The sequence below is a fragment of the Rosa rugosa genome, chromosome 1, assembly GCF_958449725.1.
Source record: "Rosa rugosa chromosome 1, drRosRugo1.1, whole genome shotgun sequence".
NCBI lineage: Eukaryota > Viridiplantae > Streptophyta > Magnoliopsida > Rosales > Rosaceae > Rosa > Rosa rugosa.
In genome coordinates this window covers 65,057,679-65,078,733 of record NC_084820.1, presented here as the reverse complement: position 1 = coordinate 65,078,733, position 21,055 = coordinate 65,057,679, and the positions used below count along the sequence as shown (strand labels likewise).

The following is a 21,055-nucleotide window of genomic DNA, read 5'->3' as shown; positions in this document are numbered from 1 at the left end:
GCTGGTTTAGTTCCTCGTTTCGTAGCTATAGCTACTAGGTGTGATGTCAATTGACTCAATTCTGAAGTAGGGCTGTAATGGGTCGAGTCGGGTTGGGTTTGTGTCGGATTAATGTATTTGTCTGTCTCTTGCGACACAACCCAAACCCAAACCCAACCAATTTAATAATCGTGTCAAAAATTTAAACTTAAACTCAACCTATTTATTAAACGGTTTACCCGTTTTCAACCCGATTAATCCATTTAATAAATAGGTTGTGTCGTGTTAGACAAAATGACTCATTTAAGAGTTAACAATGTGACTCATTTAACTAAAAAAAATGCATAAATTATTAAATTCACTAAAAACTCCACAAGACGAAGAATATAAATAATTATATATAATTCATAAATAATTAAATCCAATAATTATAAAGCAAAATATTTCAAATTGTCTAATCCTAAGCTGAAATACTCCCAACTTCCAAAATTTCAAGAAGTATAGCATAATCGAGTTATACGGGTTCACTTTGGGTTGACCCATGGCCGACCCATTTATTAAATGGGTCATGGCGGGTTGACCAACGACCGACCTGCTTTTTAGTCGTGCGGGTTCAACCCGCTTTATTTCGTGCGGGTTTCAAGTCATGTTATCGGGTCATGTCGGAATTGACAGCCCTATTCTAAAGTCAACCATCACATCCATATTCCCAAATTTATAGACTTACTGCATTCGTTGTCATTACGACGTATTGCCGAATAAGAGATTTTGCTCATAAGATTATTTATTGTTATATTATGAGATGAGAAACGCGAAATTTTATCCATCCAAACATGTCCAACAATGAAGTAATTTATTGTCTTACAAGAAATTTTAGTTTTTCGATGTTCTTAGGCATAAAATCCTTCTACTTACATATATATAGCCATAAAAATAAAGGCCGGGTCTCCGTTCTGCAAAATCCTCCTCGTCCGGCGGCGCCTGGACTTGCGGGTTTGGCCTCTGGGCCTCGCCGTCGTCAGAGGTCGGCTGCCAGACGGGTATTGGATCGCTATTGCTTTGGGGGCCATCAAATGGAGTGATGCTCAGGGCTTGTCAACTTGATCTGGCTGGGGTGGTGACTGGTGGTGGTCGTGCTAACTGATCGGGGTTTGTTTTTGCTCCGTCTTGCCGTAGTTTGTGGCGGCGTGGCCTGTGGGTTCTGGGCCCAAGCGGTGTGATCGTGGGGCAGATCGAGGCTGTACGGGTTGTGGAGGTGATGGTGTGGGGTGCGTGGGCCTGGATCGGCATGGCCTGTGCGGTAAGGTTCTTGGATCGCTGGTGGTGTGATCGTGGGGTGTGGATCGTGCGGGTGCAGGTCGCGGCGGCTTGCGGCAGATGGGGCGAGGATTGGCTTGGCTGGTTCGTACGACAGGTAGGCTAGAGAATGTGGACTTGGACCGGACCAGTTGATGGGCCTTGAGTGGGCCTTTGTTTGGTGGCTGTTCCCTATTTGGGCGTTAAGTTTCTGGGCTGGGGTCTTACCCTAGTCCAGTAAATTTCAATTTGGGCTAGGGTTTAGGCTCTTGGCCCAACTCTATGTTTTTAGTTTTATCTAAATTCAATAATTTCCTTGTATTAGGAACCTAGATCTCTAGCGCCTCCGGCGTAGTAACAATGGAGGATCTCCGCTACCTCTACGATCTGAAATGTATAATGAGTATGTCTATTTCTATGTACCACTGTGGGTACTACCACTATCTCCTTGTCTGTCTATGTCCTTAAATGACAGCGACAGGGTATGTAACGGCCTATTTTGGCTTGTGTTGATTATACTATTTCGCCCCGAAGGCTTGATTCAAAAAAAATATAGCCATAACAATGCTAAAAGGTCAAAAATAGTAAATGCCAAAATATAATAAAATTATTTTCCGAAAATAAGAATAAGAAGTTTTTATTGTTTGACAATAGAAAAAAACCCTAATAAAAATATATGATCTGATTGAGAATTTTGCTTGTTTTCTTATTTCTCCTCCCTGCCATGATGCCAGTAAGATTTTACTTGTTAGTTCGGCTAGTTGACCAATAATTTGGTTCACCGACAATCTGATTAACGCCTCTTTTTTTCGAGCACCTTAAAAATGTAGTTGCCTCAATCAGACGGATCATCAACTGCATTATTTTCTTATGCCTTAATTTATGGAATTCTGTGAGTACCCACACCTTAGATTTCTTCTGATTATGTTTTTTTTTGTTAACTACCATTAATTTTCCATGTTACACATGTAATTATGTAAACTTACATATTTTAGTTTTTAAGTGATATTAATATATCGGCTGCTTAGCAGCCTTAGCTCATGGCACCATTTCTCTCTTTACATAAGTAAATGTTGGAACACTTGGTTCTAACAGAGATCGAAAACTTAAAATGGAAGCAGTTACAGAATTGGATGAAGCAACTTAAAATGGAAGCAATTACAGAATTGGATGAAGCAAGTCTAAGAGGCCAAGCAGAAGTATGGAAGTACATGCTCGTCTTTGCAGATTTTATGGCTTTGAAATCTGCTGTGGAGCTCCGCGTACCAGATATCATACACTTTCATGGCCATGCATTGACTTTGTTTGAGATAGTCTCATCCATCGATTCTGCATCACCCTCTCCAGACATCACTTGCCTCTCTCGCATCATGCGGTTGCTGGTCTGCAGGAACATCTTCACCACATCATGATGGTGGCGATTACGTGTTAAGGGTTAAAAGTGTAATTAGACAAATAGGTATAAACACAAAGAATACTGTAGCTATAGGCACATTTTGTATTCGACAAATTCACTTTTGGTAATATAGCTATGTTTTCTTCTCCCTTCCTCTTCTCTCTTTTCCTTCTTCTTCAAATTTCTTCAAGTTTCTCTGTAAAGCTATCATGGCATCAAGAGCCAGGTTCTGATCGGGACCGGGTTTCATTATCGGAGCACCGGAATCTTTGTTGGAGCTCTAGCTACTCAAGCAAAGCTTACTTTTTTGGTGTTTGTAGATTTTGTGTGATCGTTCTTGAGATAAGCTCAATTTCATAGTTCTGCGATTTGGTTTTGTCAAGATTTGGTGAGATATATCAATGATTTGTTGAAGAATTCTAGTACAAAAGCATACTTTTAGTGATTGAAGCAAGTTATTTCTAGTTATTTGATCTGGAAAGTTGAAAGTGAAGAATTGAAACCCTAGCTTTTTCGATTGAGGAAATTCAAGACTCAGATTTGTTGCTCTCTTCTCTGTATGAAAGATAATCGATATTACATACATTCAGATACTATTCAAGCCATCATTTTATTACCTGTGTTCGATTTTGTGTTTACTTGAAGCTACTCATCTTAGCATACAGTCTTTTGGTTCACTTTCAATCTCTACTTACTCTTGTGTACTCTGATCTTCAGAAATTTGGGGAGTTTGATTAGAAGTGTGAAAATTTAAAAGAGCATCTCTGAACTCTTGAGATTTTGGGGATAATTGAAGCAACTCAGTTTTATTGGTTTTCTTGTGAAGAAGTTGAAGGCTTGGAAATTGAGTATATCCAGATTTCTCTGTTTGGTTTTCTTGCTCTCATATCATGAATACTAGTCGATTGGATGATTGTCTCCTTTCCAACTTCTACAATCTCATCACTCTGCAGTTAGATGATACTAACTATGTCACTTGGAGATTCATGCTAGAGTCAATGTTGGTAGGGTGTGATCTAATGGGATATATTGATGGGTCTGTGCCTTGTCCTCCAAAATACAAAAGCACAGAGGCTGGTACTACTCCTGAGTTTACACAAGAGTATAAGGATTGGAGGAAGACTGACTCTACCTTGATTACTTTACTAGCTGCTACTTTGTCATCAGATGCTCTTTCATTCATTGTTGGGAGTAAAACCTCAAAAGAAGTTTGGTTTTTGCTTGAGGAGAGATATGCTAAACTTTCAAAGTTCAAAGCTTTCGACCTTCAGAACTCTATGCAGAAAATTCAGAAACGTAATGATAGCATTGACAAGTATATGGAGCAGTTTAAAACTATTCGAGACAAACTTTCATTAGCTGGAGTTTATATTTCTGATGAAGATATAGTTACTCTGATCTTGAATGGATTGCCTATTGATTTCTTAACCATAAAGATTGTCATCAGAGCTAGTAAGACGCCGATCACTCTAAGCCAGCTTCGCACACTATTATTGGATTTTGAGTCTGACATTGTTCGAGAATCAAGCTCTCTTGCTTCTACTCCCGTGACTACATCTGTTGTTAATCATGTGAACCAATCTCCTGGTATACTTCTTAATCCTGATGGAAATTTTGTTCACACCTCACCATATTTGCCTACTAGTTTTTCTCAACATCTTGGTGACTTTAATCCTGCTAGTGTAGCTATGCATTTTAATTGCTCTACTCCTGGTAGCACAAACACATATAATATGCCTACACACTACAATGCATATAATATGTCTCCTGTTAGCACAAGTCAAGTTGGATATGCTTCACCACCAACCACTATGTCAACCAACTTTGGATTTGTGAAACCTCCTGACGTACCTGCTACAAATGCATATCAGTCAACATTTCCAACAAGTCTTGCGGTCCACAATCTTGAGTACCCTCAATATCCTGCTCATAATTTCAATGGATCATTTATTCCCCCATCTGGATTTGTGACTCAAAATGGAGGTCTACATGGTAACTTTGGTACCAACAATGGAAGCAGTTTGTCTCAGGAATTTAACTCAATGCAACCTGGAGATGAACAGTTTGTAATGAAAGTTTCAAACAATATGATTGCTTTGATAATTGGCAAGGGGTTTGAGACGTACTATTAAGAATATGCAAACCAAGTCAAGATCTCGTATTCGGATTGTACCATTGCACCTTCCTCCTGATGATAAGTCAACTGAGAGATCAATATATATAAATGGAGGTAAAGAGCAAATTGAGGCAGCCAAAGAATTGATAAACGAAGTAATCAGTGAAAAGCGTTTATTAAATGCATCTGGAACCAATAGCTATATGCAGCAGCCATCCTATCCCAATGATAAAGTTACTAAAGCTGGATTTAATAGCAACTCTCAGAGTGTTTACTTTCCTTGTGATATCTGTCAAATATGCTCACAGTTTGGTCACTTTGCTAAAACTTGTCCTCAAAGATCTGCCCCTAGGCAAGTTATTGCTTATGGATCTTATATGCAATGTCGTTTTTGTTCCAAGACAGGTCATAGTGCAGCTGAATGTCTTTGTAAGCATAAATATGCCTATCAACCAACACCTCAAGCTGTGGTTACTTCCTTCTCAACTCAAACTATGCCAGCATCATCCTATCAATCTCAACAAGAATTTTGGCCGGCTAATACTTGTCCTCTAGCTGAGTTCAATGCCAAGAGTCTAACTCAAGGTTCCTGTATAGCCTTGAAGTCATTTAATTCTGTAGCAACCTGATGTTAGCTTCCCTCCCATCAGCTTGAGGGGGGGTGTTAAGGGTTAAAAGTGTAATTAGACAAATAGGTATAAACACAAAGAATACTGTAGCTATAGGCACATTTTGTATTCGACAGATTCACTTTTGGTAATATAGCTCTGTTTTCTTATCCCTTCCTCTTCTCTCTTTTCCTTCTTCTTCAAATTTCTTCAAGTTTCTCTGTAAAGCTATCATTACGGAGAAACCCTCTACGGGTTGACTCACTTGTCTAGATGGCTCTTACATGACTCAGAGCTTACTCTAGCTCCGATGGTTCTCATGGAGACAAATCCTACTCTAATGGCGCCATGGCACTGTTTCGGCCAATGCATCAAGCAAGGCGGGCCATGCGCCTTTGAGAAAGCGCATGGGTGTGACATTTGACAGTTCAACCGATTGTTCAACGATGGCATGGCATTGGTTTGCACCGCTAAAGTCACAATAAAAGCGATACTAGTGGGATGTAAGGGTGGGTTTGATAATGTGGCAACACTGGTGGATGTTGGTGGTGGGACTGGAAGCGCAGTGGCGGAGATTGTGAAGTTGTATCCCAGCATTAAGGGCATCAACTTTGATCTACCACATGTAGTTGCAACAGCGCCGGTGTACCATGGGGTGTCACATGTTGGAGGTGAGATGTTTGATGAGGGCAATAGAACTCACTACATGAAACCAGTATCTGTTTATCACATTAACATTATATATTTATGTTATTCTAGAATTAAAATTGCAGTGGATTATGCACCACTGGAGCGACAGTGATTGCGTCAAGATATTGAAGAATTGTCGAAAGGCATTAATACTGGAGAGCAGTGGCAAGGTGATTATTGTGGACGTTGTTCTAGAGCCAAATGGTAATGGCATGTTCGACGACACAGGCTTGACAAAGGACAATGGTGATGGCCCAATTTTTCAATAGAAAATCTGAAAAGAAGAATTTTCTTTTATTATATGTAATTTGGAATAAATCATTAAAGATAGCTTATAGACATTTTTTTTTCTTCTAATTTAAATAAAAAAAAAAAAAATTTGACCCCCTCAAAGACAACGTTCAAGTTCCGCCACTAGTTATGTTACAGTTTTTGCTCAAGATCAATTAAAATTGAGTAGTAAAATGGTGGCTAGTACGTGGGGCACTTGCTCTTCTAATTAGCTTCATGACAAATGCCTGAATCAAATAGGTGTCTAGACCGGGCGACCAGAAACATGCACACAAAACTGGACTCATAGGTTTAGTGTTTTTCAGCATCGACGTAATCAAAACATCGGGTAACCGAAAAATAGTACAAATGAAACAGTAGCAGATTATATTAACTTCTAGCTTTTTAATTGGGCTTTTGATCATCCTCTACAGGATTTTATTCCTACTAATCTTGCTCATACTATTAATACAAATGAAACAGTAGTAGATTATATTGACCATGCTAATTGGAACAAAACAAATCTGCTTGTTGTTTTAGATGTGAACATAGTGAATCAAATTTTGGGTATTCCTATTTCCTATACAAACCAAGAAGATGAATTTATATGGGGGCCTTCTCCCACTGGAAAATTTACTATCAAGTCTGCAACATAGTTGCAACTTGATAATGTGGAAAAACACATGAATATAAACTTGTTAAACAAGTTATGGAAACTAAACATCCCACCTAAGGCCAAGATTTTTGGCTGGCTCTTACTTCGTGGCAGGTTGAAAACCAGAGATAGTCTATCTCAACTGGGTTACATAGATGATAATTCCTGTCCTTTATGTGATAATGATAATGAAACTGCAGATCATTTGTTTGGCTTCTGTGAATTTACCTCTGCAGTTTGAAGATTGGCAAACTTTCACAATCCCATTGATTGGCAGTAGGGTTATCTTAAGGTCTTTCAAGAAATGTTTATCAATAGACCATACTGCAGCAATACTTTTGCAAAAGCTATTGTCACTTGCTGGCAAATATGGAAGACCAGGAATGAAACTATTTTTTAGAGGGAAAGTTAGCTTTCTAAATGAAGTAGTGGCACCCTCAGCTGCCATACTGTGTAACATAAGGACAGGTTCTATAGTCGGCAAGGCTAGGATCAACTCAAACCATCCATCCACCATTCGGTGGGATCTTCCCCCTCCAAATTATGTCAAAATCAATTTTGACGATTCAAGATTGCAATGTTCTGCAGCAGGTGGCTTTATCATCAGAAATCAAAGAGGAATTCCGCTTGTTGCAGCAACCAGAAGCTTTGGGACTACCAGTGTACCATTAGCTGAAGCAATGGCTCTAAGGAACAGTCTTGTACTTGCCAAACAATATGGATTCACCAATATACAATAGCAGAAGGAGACTCAAAGTTAGTCATTGATGCTGTGAAGGGAAGAATACAACCTCCTTGGAGAATCCGCAAAATTGTTCAGGATATTTGGCTTTTACCCTCTAGTTTCAATTCCATTTTGTTTAATCATGTACTAAGAGACGTCAACTTTGTAGCTGATGCTGTAGCAAATCTAGGTCATAGTTCTGTTGATTTGTTTGCAATACCTCTTTATTACCAAGGAGTGTTTCAAATGCACTCTGCTTTGATGTTGTAAACTCTGGATGCCCTAGAGGCTTCCGGTACTTATAATCATAGTCTTTTCGCATAAAAATAAAATAAAATAAAATATATAAAAAACAACCAAAAACCAAAAAATAGTACAAAACTCATTGTGGTAGATTTATTTACGCATTCAGCTGTCTAATGTTTACAAGTCAAAATTCAGAATTTTTTAAGGTTAGTTAACTGGAATCCAACAAATTAATTAATGAACACAGTTGTTATTTAGTTATTAACTTATCAAGGGGAAATGATCATTTACCCAATTTCAGCTTAAAAATTACCCACTTGCTCCATTAACAGTTTTTTAACCCCATTTACCCAAAACACTCTAAGGGATTATTTCCCTAATACCCAATTAATTCCTTTTTTTTTTAATTCTTTTTATTTATTTTTGAGACTTTTTTGCCCTCTCCTTCTTTCTCACTTCGAGAGAGAAGTCATCCTCCACCTTGCTGTGCTCCGGTGACCAGTGGCCGGCCGCAATCTCCGGCGACCAGTGACCGGAGTCCGGCGTCCAGTGACCGAAATCCGACAACCAGTCACCGGAATCCCGAATCCGACTGCCGGACTGGTGACCGGATTCCGGCGTCTGATTTTATTACCCCCCAATAATCATATTATTACCCCCTAATAATCATATTATTGCCCCCCAGTAACAAGTTCATTAGGGATCAATAATTAGTGAAAAATGAATATGTTTTTAATTTTGAATGTTTTAGTAGGTTTATCCAAATAAATAATCTTATTATTGCTCCCCAATAATCTTATTATTGCCCTAATAAACATTTTATTGCCCCCCAGTAATATTATTATTGCCTCCCAATAATCTTATTATTGCCCTAAAGTGAAATGCATAAACTCCCAAAACCAAAATGAATACACAGACACAATTGATCAATTTATATGTTCAATTGTATAAGTTCTTTTTTTTTTTTTTCCTTCCCCATTCTTGGAACTCAAAAAAAAAAAAAAAAGCTATGGGCACCCAGAAATTGCTTTGGGCACCCTCTGGAGTGTGAGGCCGGTGCAGGACTGGTTGAGGAGATTGTATAAGGGGATCGGAGTCCAGATGCAGTGCTTCGATTGTGAGGCCGGTGCAGGAGTGGTTGAGATCGTCTCTGATGGCGGACATCCAAGTCGAGAGAATCGACGTCGAAGCCGGCATCGAAGTAGTGATCGAAGACGTGACCGGGGGCATCGATGTGGGTCCCCGTGTGGGTGGGGAGCTTTATCTCCGAGCCAGAACGGAGTCAAACGCCGGCATGTCGGGGAGGAGATCGGGGGTGAATGAGTCCCTATCGCCGGTTTCTGCTATAGCGGTGGCTGATGTCGAAGATTCAGCCGTTTCTGTGGACTTCGCGGCGAGGGGGGATCAGGTTGGTGGCGGTGGCACCGGAGGAGACGTCGACGGGGGTGGTGCCCGGAATGGAAGGGTAGGCTGTGGTGGCGTGGGAGAGGGTGGCCTGAAGGGAGAAGAGGAGAAGGAGAATGATTGGATTGAGGGGAGTCGAGGGAGATAGAAAGAGAGAGTATGGGGGCAAAACTGTCATCAAATATTAGATTGGGTAAATGAGGTTAAAAAACTCTTAGTGGAGCAAGTTGACAATTGTTAGACTAAAATTGGGTAAGTGGTCACGGCCCCTTATTATTATAATAACAAACACCTAAGTGATCTGCTCTTTAAAATATAATTTACGAGTGGAGGCCTAAAATTAAGGGAATTTATATGCATAATTAGGTAAATGCATATAAATTCAAAATGGAATGGTAGATGCAATCCTTCAAATTAATTAGGTAAAAACAAATCCGATCTATTAACAGAAAAATCTATTATTAACAATTTTCTTTTTTGTCAAAGTCTCTATTATTAACAATTTAAACGCTAAAAACATGAACAGAAGAAAATGAACATGTGAGAGGGAGAGGGAGAGGGGGAGAGAGAGAGAGAGGGTTTGGTTGGAAGAAGAAGAAAATCAATTGGTTAGAGTTGTTAACAAGAATCCAGATGTAATGCAGAAGTGTCACAATTCTGTACATTAGCTTACTTAGCCTATAGGCTAAGTAAGCTACCTGTGTATGTAGGATTGTCAGATGTAATCTATCAAGGGTCTAGACCCAGAAATGCAAGACGATAAAGAAGAAAGCTGGGAAAATAGCGCGCAGAAACAAAATAAAGTTGTATTTTCATGATTCAAAATGGTAACCGACTAGTACATATATAGGTGAATATATGGATGACCAGGCTAAGAGGACCTGTCCAATTCTTCAGTCATTATTTATAAGGAATCCAAAGCTACAGCTAGCAAGACAGGCAGACAGCTCATCCCTAACAATACAAGGAAAGGATCGGAGAGACTATGACTCACAGAAAACATAGGATAAAAACAACCAAATTAATAAACTGACAAATATTGGATCAGTACTCCAATATAATATCTCCCATGATCATTCACCCATTCAAACACCAAGATTATAACAAAGTTAGTTGAGAAATATCTTCTCCTTCATTTTCCTCATATGTCAAAACTCAAAACACATCATATGGTCCACATGATTAAACTCAAAACACCAAACCATATTTGTCATAGTTCTTTCGTAATAAACCAAACTAAATAAAACACCACGAAATTTTTTTTCACATTCGTCTTCTAGACGCATATAAACAGCTTTTTGAGTATGTAAACTGAAAGAAGAAGAAGAGGAAGCCATGCTGCTGCAAGGCCAAGCTAATATTTTGCACTACACGTACAACTTTGTCGAAAGCATGGCCTTGAAATGCGCTGTGGAACTTGGCATTGCAGACATCATAAACTCTCACGGCCAACCCCTGACTGTGCATCGATCAAATCACAGCACGAATTGCCTCGCCGTCCACAGACATCAATCACCTCTCGCGCCTCATGTGATTTCTCGTCTAGAAAAATGTCTTCGAGGCGACCACTGATCCCATAAGCGGAGATACCCTCTACGGCCTACCTTATTCATCTAAGTGACTTCTCCGCAGTGAGGACCAAAACCTAGCCCCGCTAGTGCTTATGGCCACTTTTCCTAATCACTTGGCCCCCATGGCAATGCCTAAGCAAATGCATAACAGACGGTGGATGTGGCTTTGAAAAGGCACATGGGTTTAGCTTATATGATGAGAGATCTGATGATCTGAGAAGTTGCTTCAATGAGGCAATGGCATGTACATCTAGGACTGTCATGAAAGCAGTCAAATTATAGAAATGGGTTTAATGGAGTGGGATCGATTGTTGATGTTCGAGGGGGTGTAGGCCCTGTGGCTAAGATTGTGAAGTCACATCCACATATAAGAGGCTAGGTATCAACTTTGATACCACATCCTGGGGTGATACAATTGGGTGGTGACATGTTTGATGCGATTCCCTATGGTGATGCTATTTTCATGAAGGTAATTTATATGCATAATCTGACTTTTCAGTTTAATTGTTAGTTTAATATACAGTATTTGGCTACTAACATAGTTTGGAAACGTGGTATTACAGTTACAGGAAACATATGTTGACTTGGGTGCGTACAATACTGGGAAGATCTGCATATAATTGACATCTCCAGACAAGATTTTTGGTGGACATTTCTTTAATTCGATGATTGCATTCGTTATTTAGACCCTTAAACCGAATCATTCATGTGAAAAAATCATCCAAACGCCGAATCATTTAGGCACTTTATTATTATCATTTCTCATTTCAGTTTTTTGTCTGCTTTCATAATTGTCCATACAGTTGAGATGACCAAACAGTTTTGATTTAATTATCTCTTACATATTGATCCTGATTGAAAATTGCATAGTGACCAAAACATGAGAGGTCAGCAATGAATATCAATCTTATAAAAAGTATTTTCTTTGGTAGACGTAAAACTATTTCTTACACTCTAATTTGTGTTTTTAGTGGATTATGCACAATTGAAGTGATGAGAAATGTGTTATAATCCTAAAGAATTGCCGGAAAGCTATACCAGAGAGAAGTGGAAAGATCATTATAGTTGATGGGGTTCTACAACCAGATGGTGACAGAAAGATTGACAGGTTTGTTGTAAGGTACGATCTAACTATGATGGGATTGATGGCACAAACTTCAAGTGGGAAGGAAAGGACTGGACGAAACTGCTGAGGGAAGGAGGATTTGGTCGCAATAAGATCATCAAAATTCAAAGCTTCCTACCACTCATAGAAGCTTACCCCAGAATGAATTTCATGTGCATCGATCGATCGTCTATCTCGCAGCTATATCATAAACAGTTGTCTATGCACGTTAGGGTGATCTCATGTACCTCAATAAGCAACTAAACATGCTTTTAGCAATTAGTATGGAATAAACAAGGTTTTTTTTTTTTAATTAAATAAATAAGGGATGAGGCGATATTAGCTATTCGGAAGTATACGATTTAGGGAGCAAGTCTCACCCTCAAACTCGAATGTGAATGGTCTACCACACTTTGAGAACCCACCGCCCGTCGTCTTATTTATATTTTTATTAATAATAAAGCAAAATACAAAATAGAGAAGGAAGACAAAACCCAAACCCAAAAAGTATAGATATGAGAAATAAATAAAAGATGGAAAGAATAAAACTCCATAAACTCCAGGAAACCCAAGGTTCTAATTGAGTATTTGACACCAAATTTAGAATTTTCCATTTGATTGCCACTGCATGTTGGAAGTTTAAGAAGTTTTCCAGGGTCAAGTACTCAAGTTGGATAGTTTTTAGGTTATTGGGTGCACTGATCGATTAATTCGTGCATTGATCAAGTCGATGAGTACACTCGGAAGCCTTCCTGACCAAAAAGGTTGGGCTCAACCACCCAATTGCTATTCAGACCCAAAAAAAAAAAAAAAAAAACCACCCAATTGCTTTAGAATAGGAAAAATATATAATGGGTTATTGGCTAAAAATCTCACAAAGCCTCCCTGAATTTGTGCAATTGATTAAACTAAGAGTGATGCCTCGAGTAAATCTGATAATTACAGAAAGTGCCATGTTTGGTTTGATATTAACATCGATTTTTTTACATTTTCTGAACTAATTTTGGTCTCTTCACTATCTATCAATTCTTCAAGTTTCTTTATTCCTATGACAAGAAAGGTAAATCCCTAAGACATGAAATCCTGCAACCTATGGATCCAACATCCATAGATTTGGAAATTGATGGTTTTGATGGCATATAATGGACAAATAGAGCAAACCAAAACAAGGTGAACTGATATGTATGCATTTGGTCCTTTACCAAATAAAAATTAGAGAAAAGAACAAGAACTTTGTAACTTTGTATTTGGCAGTGAAAAGGGCTGATACCAAATTGGAAATAATTCCTTCTTCTTCTGAGCTCTTCATGTTTGTAAGCCTCAAAACTACTAGGCACCAAATTGAGAAACTCATGTAACTTCTAGCATGACATGTGTCAAAGTTATAACGTATGAGATGTGTTAAGAGATGCTAATTTTGTTTCTTCATGTATATGTGAAAAACTCACATAATGACATAATCATGCGGATTCATTTCTATTTCTAAAGAACCTATCTCGAACTTCAACTTTGATTTGTTAAGATCAAATCGTAGACAGTTGAGGATTCATCTTCTCCATTGTCAACAGAAAGACAAGATAACATGTGGCAATCTATTATGATGTCTAAGTGGAGTATGAACAAGTGCAAGACAGCAAATCCCTCCACGATCAATGTCTCTCTAGCCAAGTTCTAGACCAAGAAATCCCAAATGGCCTATTCCCATGCGCAGAGCAAATTGGTGTTATTTGGTAGTTGGAGTGTTGGACTCTCCCCCAAAGTCCTTTTTATTTATTTGAGTTCACAATACATGATGCCTATCTATCACTCTATCAGTGTATATATGGTTAGTGGTTGCACTTTTGAGATCACAACAACGTGACCCTTCTTTGTCTAAGAAGATAAGATAGTGAGAGAGGCTTTGGGTTTTTCAACTTTTCAAACAAGAGCTTAGTCCAAGTGGATCACATAGTCTGTTGCACTCAAAAAAGAGCCCTCTAATTAGTCAATGGTATTGTCTTAGAAACCACTAACATGCTCCATGTGCTATGTATATGTAATTATAAAGTAGTAGTATATGTTTCAAATGAATAAATAAAAAAAATTTTTTAATGAATGATCCATCAATGTGGAAATTGAATTAGTGGGTGGATTATTGAAATTTTATATACTGAGAACTAGGTCTTGTTGAGTATGGATGAGATGGGTATAGGGATAAGCAATAGAGCACTAATGGTAGCCCAAATGAATCTTTCAACTTGAGTAAAATGTATATGGGTGTAAAATCCAATCAAGGTTGGTGAGTGGTAGAAATTAACTCCATTATTTTATATTTTCCAATGTCATGATTTTAGTCGGTGGTGACGGAGTCCAGAAGTCATTATCAATATTTTTATAGAGGAAGTAAGAATGTGAGATTATAAAAATTCATTATAAGATAATAAAGATAATGAAGAAATATGTAAAAAATGTTTTGTATATATATATATAAAAATATATATATATACAAAACATTTTTTACATAATAAAGGAGGTACGTGCATAGATTTGATAAACAAACACTTATTTGTTTGATTGGTGATTATATAGTTTTGATCGATTGTCATTTTGGTCCTATAATTTTTTTTTTTTTGAGGAAGGGCCAGATCGGCTGCCCTTAAGCCTTAGTCATTAATGAAACCAAAGAATACATGGGGGGGACATATAGCCTAAACCCCAAATCATAAACAGCATTAAGAGAATCACCCGAGATAATAACAGGCGTCTCAACTAAGGATATGTATTCTAAAAAGCACCAATTAGCGAAGAGTGCACATTGGGCTACTCTATTCGCTTTACAAAGGTGGTGACATACCAGAAAGTAAATGCTTACTCGAAGCCATAATATACTAATTAGAGCAGCTTTCCCACTAATTTGGTCCTATAATTTATAGCTCAAAGAATTGTGAGTATTTATTCACACGCTTCTGTGCAGACTGCGATTAAGGCAACACAGGCCGTTGTTCGGCCGACTCCGGTCTCGACTGGGCCTACAGTGATCTTCAAGGCCCAGCAACCTTTTGTGGTACATAGGTCGCTGTCATCGGTGGACGGTGGCTTCGTGCGGGTTCACTGTTGCTATGTGCAAGACCCGAAAGCGGGTTATGATCAGGGAGCTGGAGGAAGAATGTGCATCCCCTCCACAGCTTAGTGGTCAAAGAAGGTAGAGTGAGGGAGTGCTTCAATCCTCTCCCAAGAAACGGAGCCTGAGCCTGGCAGTTGGAAGGCCAATTTGGAGGCTGTGAGCATGGGGCTGGAAATGGTTACAGTCCCGCAACCTATCCCTAAGAAGAGGGGGAGGTCTAGAGGCAGTAAAAATAAAACCTTTGCTGCAAAGACAAGCCCTGTGAAGGTGAAAGGGCCGCCCAAAAAATGTAAGGTTCATAAGAAGAAGGAGGCGGGAGTGGGCAAGGGATTGCAGTTGTTTTCCTTTTTTAATGACTCTGGGAACTTTAATCCTACGGGAAAGAAGATTGTTCTTGCTTAGTAGGTCCGGTTTGTCTAATCTATCCTAGCTGAACTCATAGAATGAGTCTTTTTAGAAGTGTTGTTTATTTTTCGTACTACAATTGTGTGCTCGATGAGAATATATAACAGCCTATATTTTTCATTTGAAGACGAAGTGCTTTTGTTTAGTTATAGACTTTATATTTTAATGTTTATGGAGTAGTTGTGTACTAATAGTCTAATATAGGCTATATGCATGTGTTGGTGTATTTACTATTTTGACTGTTTGGTAGTTTCATTAATACAATAAATCGTTCCATCTGTCAAAAAAAAAAAAAAAAAATTCAAATTTCCTCATTTTTTGACTACCCAATTTTCATGCTGTGTTTTAGCCTAAATGCCTTATAGGCAATGGTCAATACATAGATACCACAAGTTCCGCAACACCATTTCTAGTTCTGTCCTAAATCAAAAGGCATTAAAGGACGTGCCACCGACTTGTTTGACACTAGTAGTGTTGTGTACTTGTGTTTCGAAACATTTCTTTCAAAAACAGTTACCTTTGCTAAAACGCATAAATTATCTTCTTGAAAAAGCACCTCATTTTTCTTTTAAGGAAATGTTACAAGATTTTGTTTCTTTTATTTAAAATCGATCATGAGACGGTTAAATTTTTTTTAAAAATATTTATAATAACTTTAACTTATAAAATCATCGCAACGAAAAACGAATATTCCAATCACTGATCCTCGACAAGTCAATTTTCTACATATTGACACCCGACATTGTATTGCGCCACAATTAAAGCATCATTATTGGCAGCTTAGTGATGACTAATTCCATCTTTATATATTATATAACTTAAGGCAACCAAATCGATCCACTAAAAGCAATAAATTATAAGCAATGACTTGTGCAATCTTTCGTTGGGGACGCGCACATAGAGTAACACAAAAAATACAAAAAGTCAAGGCCAAGGATTTAGGGCCTCAAAGTTTTTAGCTTGGTTTTCTTTTGGTATTTGGAATTCCATGTTTCCAACCAACAACTAGAACTAGTCAAAAGTCAGTCCTTTACAAGCTAATAATTTTAAAGCGCGGTTTTGGTTTTGATTGATCCGAGCACAACCCCAATTCTGATTTGGTCTCATAAACTTGGATTAGATTATCATTTTTCATCCACATCAGCAATAGTAGTAGATGAAATCCCAAAAGCTACGCAGAGACGAAGTCTAGTGGCAATAGATAGATGTGGTCCAGAGAAATAACACCAAGAAGAAGCAATTTGCAAAACCATAAGGTTTCATTTTCTTCATCTCAATTCCATAAAAATGGTCAAGAGAATATAATTACACAAAGCACTATAAAACCTCATAATTCAAGGCTCAATGAGCCTCTCTCTAACCTCACCCATCTCTCTCTCTAAATACATACAAAGCCCAACAAAAGGAGTCACAGTCAAACACTGAACACTAAAACACCCTAAAATCCAAATGAAATATCCTCAGACTCATGGCCAAAACAAAGGTTCCAGAAAAAACCAAATATCCGACGTCCAAAGAGAAGAGGACGATGATATTTTTCTGTGGTCAATTTCCGATTCCACTTTCCGAGTGAAATTTGTTTTCAAAGCTTCAGAGGTAGTGGCACTGGCCACCACGCCTAATTGAGGTGAAGTAGTTGAAGTCATGGTGCTGGACCCTTAGCTGCTTTAGCCATGAATCCGCCACGCTCAACAGCGACATGAGCCTCTCTTGGTCCCGGCCGCAGTTGCCCGAGACCCACAAATTCCCTTGCATCTTGTAAGTGGCCAACCCAAATGGAGGCAGTGAGATGCCTTCTCCTTTCTTTCTCTTCCGTTGCTCGTCACTCTCCATATCATCCTCAAGGTCCATGTCTACACAAAGATGAGCATCATCTAGCGTCAGTGAGCAATTATCATCATGCGTATGCATACAAGGCCTTTTGGACCAACCATAGAACAAATACCAATAGAAAAGAAAGTTATGATGAAATGGACTTCTGAGAGAATAATGGTACCTTGAAAAGAAGATGAAAGCGTGTGGTAAGTGAGGAAGGATGTGGAGAGGTCCCTTATAGTTCTTCCCATTGGAATATGATAAATTGGGTACCTGAATATAATCACATCCACAAATTTAATATTAGTTTTCCATTCCTATTATAAACAAGGAAGTCTGCTTATTTTCCACACACACAAAAAAAATAAAAAAAATAAATGAAGCATGCTCATTGCTCATGTGTCTATCTACAGTCATTTGTGGGTTATTTACAAGCAGTAATTATTATTACAAACTGATGTCGGAGTGGGTGATTATCTTAATGAGCACAATGCATGAGTTTAGTAGCATGCTTTCAATAAATTTGGTTCTGTTTAGATAATAATTTGTGTGAGAAAGGGAAATACCAAGCAACAGACATCCAACTAGCTGGTGAAAGATCAACGCTCCTCAATGACATCAAGCCAGGGTATCTTTGAGCAAATCCATTAATCTGATAGAAAGCATAGAAAGAACAAAGTGTCAATTGAAATCCAAATGCTTTTCTTATAAGGCAGAGGAACCCTGGGAAATCAGCATAAGTTGTCACAATCATCCAAAAATAAATAAATAGAAGCTGATGAATTGAATGGTATCAATATATTTTTCCATCTTCCCAAACAGTTAAAGTAAAAAAAAGAACAAAAAGATCCAAGGCAAGAACAAATTCTCATGAAATATGAATGAGACACAGAAAGAAGAGGAGGAATCAGAAAAGGGAGATATGGATTTTAATAGTTTCAAAGTCAAAAGTTTTAGATACCTAACAGGGAAAAGTAATCAGATATTTTTAACAAATTAGTCCTATGTTAAGAGGCGAACCGCAGAAAGATGCAAATTGACAAAAGAAACTATACGGCTTGCAGAAGAAGAATATGTATACTGAAAAGAAGGGTAGGTCGGTACCTTATCCATGAGAGGAACTCTTCCATACGGAGTTGATCTCTCAAAATACTCAAAATATAGATAGCCTAATCTATCATTCAGATGCCACAGATTATTGTCTTGCTCAAATCCACCTTCCTCTGAGGAGCATCCATCCCATCTCCATAACTTATCACTTTCACTCTCGAAACTGCATGAATCGCTAAACGAATCCCTCGTCTCACAATCACCTGACTCGGTTTCTTCCCTGAAATAATCAGTTTAACACGTTGTTCTGTCATTACATACACCAATCAAAGATCAACGCCATATTTAGATGTATCAAAGAAAGTTCCCAACCACATTTAATTTTAGAAATCAGAAGGGGGGATGAATCACCAATTCAATGTAACCCAACTACCCTATATCTGAATCCACCACATGAATTTGACCCAATCAAAACCACCATTTCAAAATGTTGATCATGACAGTCAGTCAGATTACAATAACCGACCACGGCTAGAACAAAATTACCAATGTAATTTCACCGTTTTTCTAAGACAGACCTCAGGAGGTGGAGAAATGAACCAGTACCTGAAGCTATTTACAGATGAATTGCTGGTGAAGATTTGGATAGCAGAGAGGTAAGGCACATAGTACTGCACAAGGGTCTCACCGCTGTCCAAGGTGATCGGAACTCCGGCACCATAAGCACTCCATTCATCAAAACAATTCCACAGATCACTCAATGTGAAATACTCAACCTTTTCTCTCTCCCACGGGTGCCATAGCCGATTAAGGTTCCTAATCTCAGACTGCAAAAACAACATAATCACCATATTTAAAACACCAAAATTCGCATCAATCCAATAAAAATTTACACAATTGGAACCAAACCCAGAAGAGAAAAACAGGGGAAGATTACAAAAGTACAAACCTTGGGCAAGAATTGGGGTTGGAGCACTGGGGTTGTACCATGGAGGAAGCATTCAAGGTTTGACTGCATTGACCCTTTGTCCAAAATCATCGTCTTGTTCTGGAAAAAGATGGAGACAAGGAAAAAAGAGAGGAGGGGAGAGAGCGAAGTTAAGTTTTCGCTCGCTCTGATTCAGCGAGGGAGAAACCAAAAACTAAAAAAAACGAGTCTTCTCTCACCCAACCCGGAAAACAGAGTTGCAAAAGCTATAAAAATAGAGAGAGAGAGAGATAAGAAAGGGAGAGACTGATTGTCGGGATTTGATTTCTCTTTGAGGAGAGAGGAAGAGAAACGCGAAATGGGAGGGGAGGTAGTTCAAAGGTACTCAGTCTTCTCTTACAGAGAGTCTTCGTTGGCAACAACGTTATCAATTCCCCAACAGCCGTTTCCGTACACCCGAGATAGTTGTATTCCGGCCAATTCTCCGGACAAACAAACGGTCACTCTTTTTTTTCTCTCTCTCTATTTTCTTGTTTTTGTTTTCGTTAACTAACCTTCAAGGAAACTCAAACGGTCTTCTCAAGACACGAAAACGAAAACGAAAACGAGAACGAGAACGAAAAACTCTTCTCTGTGCTAAAAGGTCACGACACTTGGATGCAACGTTAAACCAAAATCAAACCCAGGAAGCGAAATTGCGGAAAAGCTTGATTTGAAGGAAACACGAGAGAGAAAAGTTGAGAAGAAAACAGTAGGAATATCCGAGTTTTCTTTTGTCTAGTTGACGATTTTGTAACCGGAAAATGTGAGATTCCCCGAATTTCGGCCTCTGATTCAGTGATTGAGGATGAAGGAAATATCGGAATGATCGGAGTGACTAAAGCGCTGGGGCTTTATAGTGTAGAAAAGCAAGTAGGATTTTGTTTCTGTAGAGATAAAAAGCAGAGAGATTTTGATACCCAACAATTATTTAAGGCATCAGAATACCAGATTTATTGTAACAAAAAAAAGAGAGAATACCAGATTTATATTTATGAGATTCATCTGTCTACCTCAAAAGGTCCCTCTCCCCCTTCTCTATATATATTTCTTTTCATTTCTGGCCTGTATATTTTTTAATTTTGGATTAAGATTTAATCCAATGGAGACAGCTGAAGATTTGCTTCAACAGGACTTGGTACATGGCTTGAACAGTAAGTAGGATGTGATCTTTGAAATTCCCTATTTATCTTCTTATTTGGAGGAGATAGAGAAATTCTGAGTCATCATTTTACAACAAAGTTTTCTAATATATAATATATTTGGAAAAACTGAAAATTAATGAATTTTAACCGAAACAGAAAGTAAGAGTAGAATTTATGGTATTTTGTCATTATTTACACACTTAGTCTAATAAAAATAATTTATGACCGCATCCACAAACTCATCAAAACCGTTGATAACTCGTGTTTTTTTATTAAGACTAAAACAACATTCACGTTACCTATTAAGCTTTAGAGCACGTAATAAGGTACTCTAAATTTCTTTGGTTACGTTTACTATCCTTTTTTTTAAGGAAATAAAAATTAATAATATTACTCTTTTGAGATAATTATTTTAATATGTAATGAGATGTTATTCTACCTAACCATTTCCTTTTTCACAACCAAATACTTGGCTAAAAGAGTGCTTTTTTGTTTTTTTTTTTTTGAGAA

At 38.2% G+C, this 21,055-nt stretch overlaps 1 protein-coding gene and 2 pseudogenes across 1 annotated transcript; 2 read left to right on the top strand and 1 right to left on the bottom strand.

The window, feature by feature from the left end:
• Positions 1–2,423: 2,423 nt before the first annotated feature.
• LOC133733117 ((R,S)-reticuline 7-O-methyltransferase-like) lies at positions 2,424–6,354 on the top strand (annotated as a pseudogene).
• A 2,779-nt stretch (positions 6,355–9,133) lies between these two features.
• Positions 9,134–12,324, top strand: LOC133733106 ((R,S)-reticuline 7-O-methyltransferase-like; annotated as a pseudogene).
• A 4,484-nt stretch (positions 12,325–16,808) lies between these two features.
• On the bottom strand, positions 16,809–20,380 carry LOC133726158 (uncharacterized). The gene is made up of 6 exons (XM_062153643.1): positions 19,383–20,380; positions 19,040–19,260; positions 18,488–18,713; positions 17,950–18,035; positions 17,565–17,656; positions 16,809–17,421 (listed from the first exon to the last, which is right to left on the bottom strand). The coding sequence occupies exons 1-6, from the start codon at positions 19,470–19,472 to the stop codon at positions 17,159–17,161; spliced, it is 978 nt and encodes a 325-aa protein (XP_062009627.1). The 5' UTR covers positions 19,473–20,380; the 3' UTR covers positions 16,809–17,158.
• Positions 20,381–21,055: the final 675 nt, after the last annotated feature.

Coding starts and splice junctions, on each gene's coding strand:
- LOC133726158 (XM_062153643.1), bottom strand. CDS start 19,472: ATGATTTTGGACAAAGGGTCAATGCAGTCAAACCTTGAATGCTTCCTC. Junction 19,261..19,382: donor AACCCCAATTCTTGCCCAAG/GTTTGTACTTTT, acceptor TTGTTTTTGCAG/TCTGAGATTAGGAACCTTAA. Junction 17,422..17,564: donor GCTTTCATCTTCTTTTCAAG/GTACCATTATTC, acceptor ATCTTTGTGTAG/ACATGGACCTTGAGGATGAT.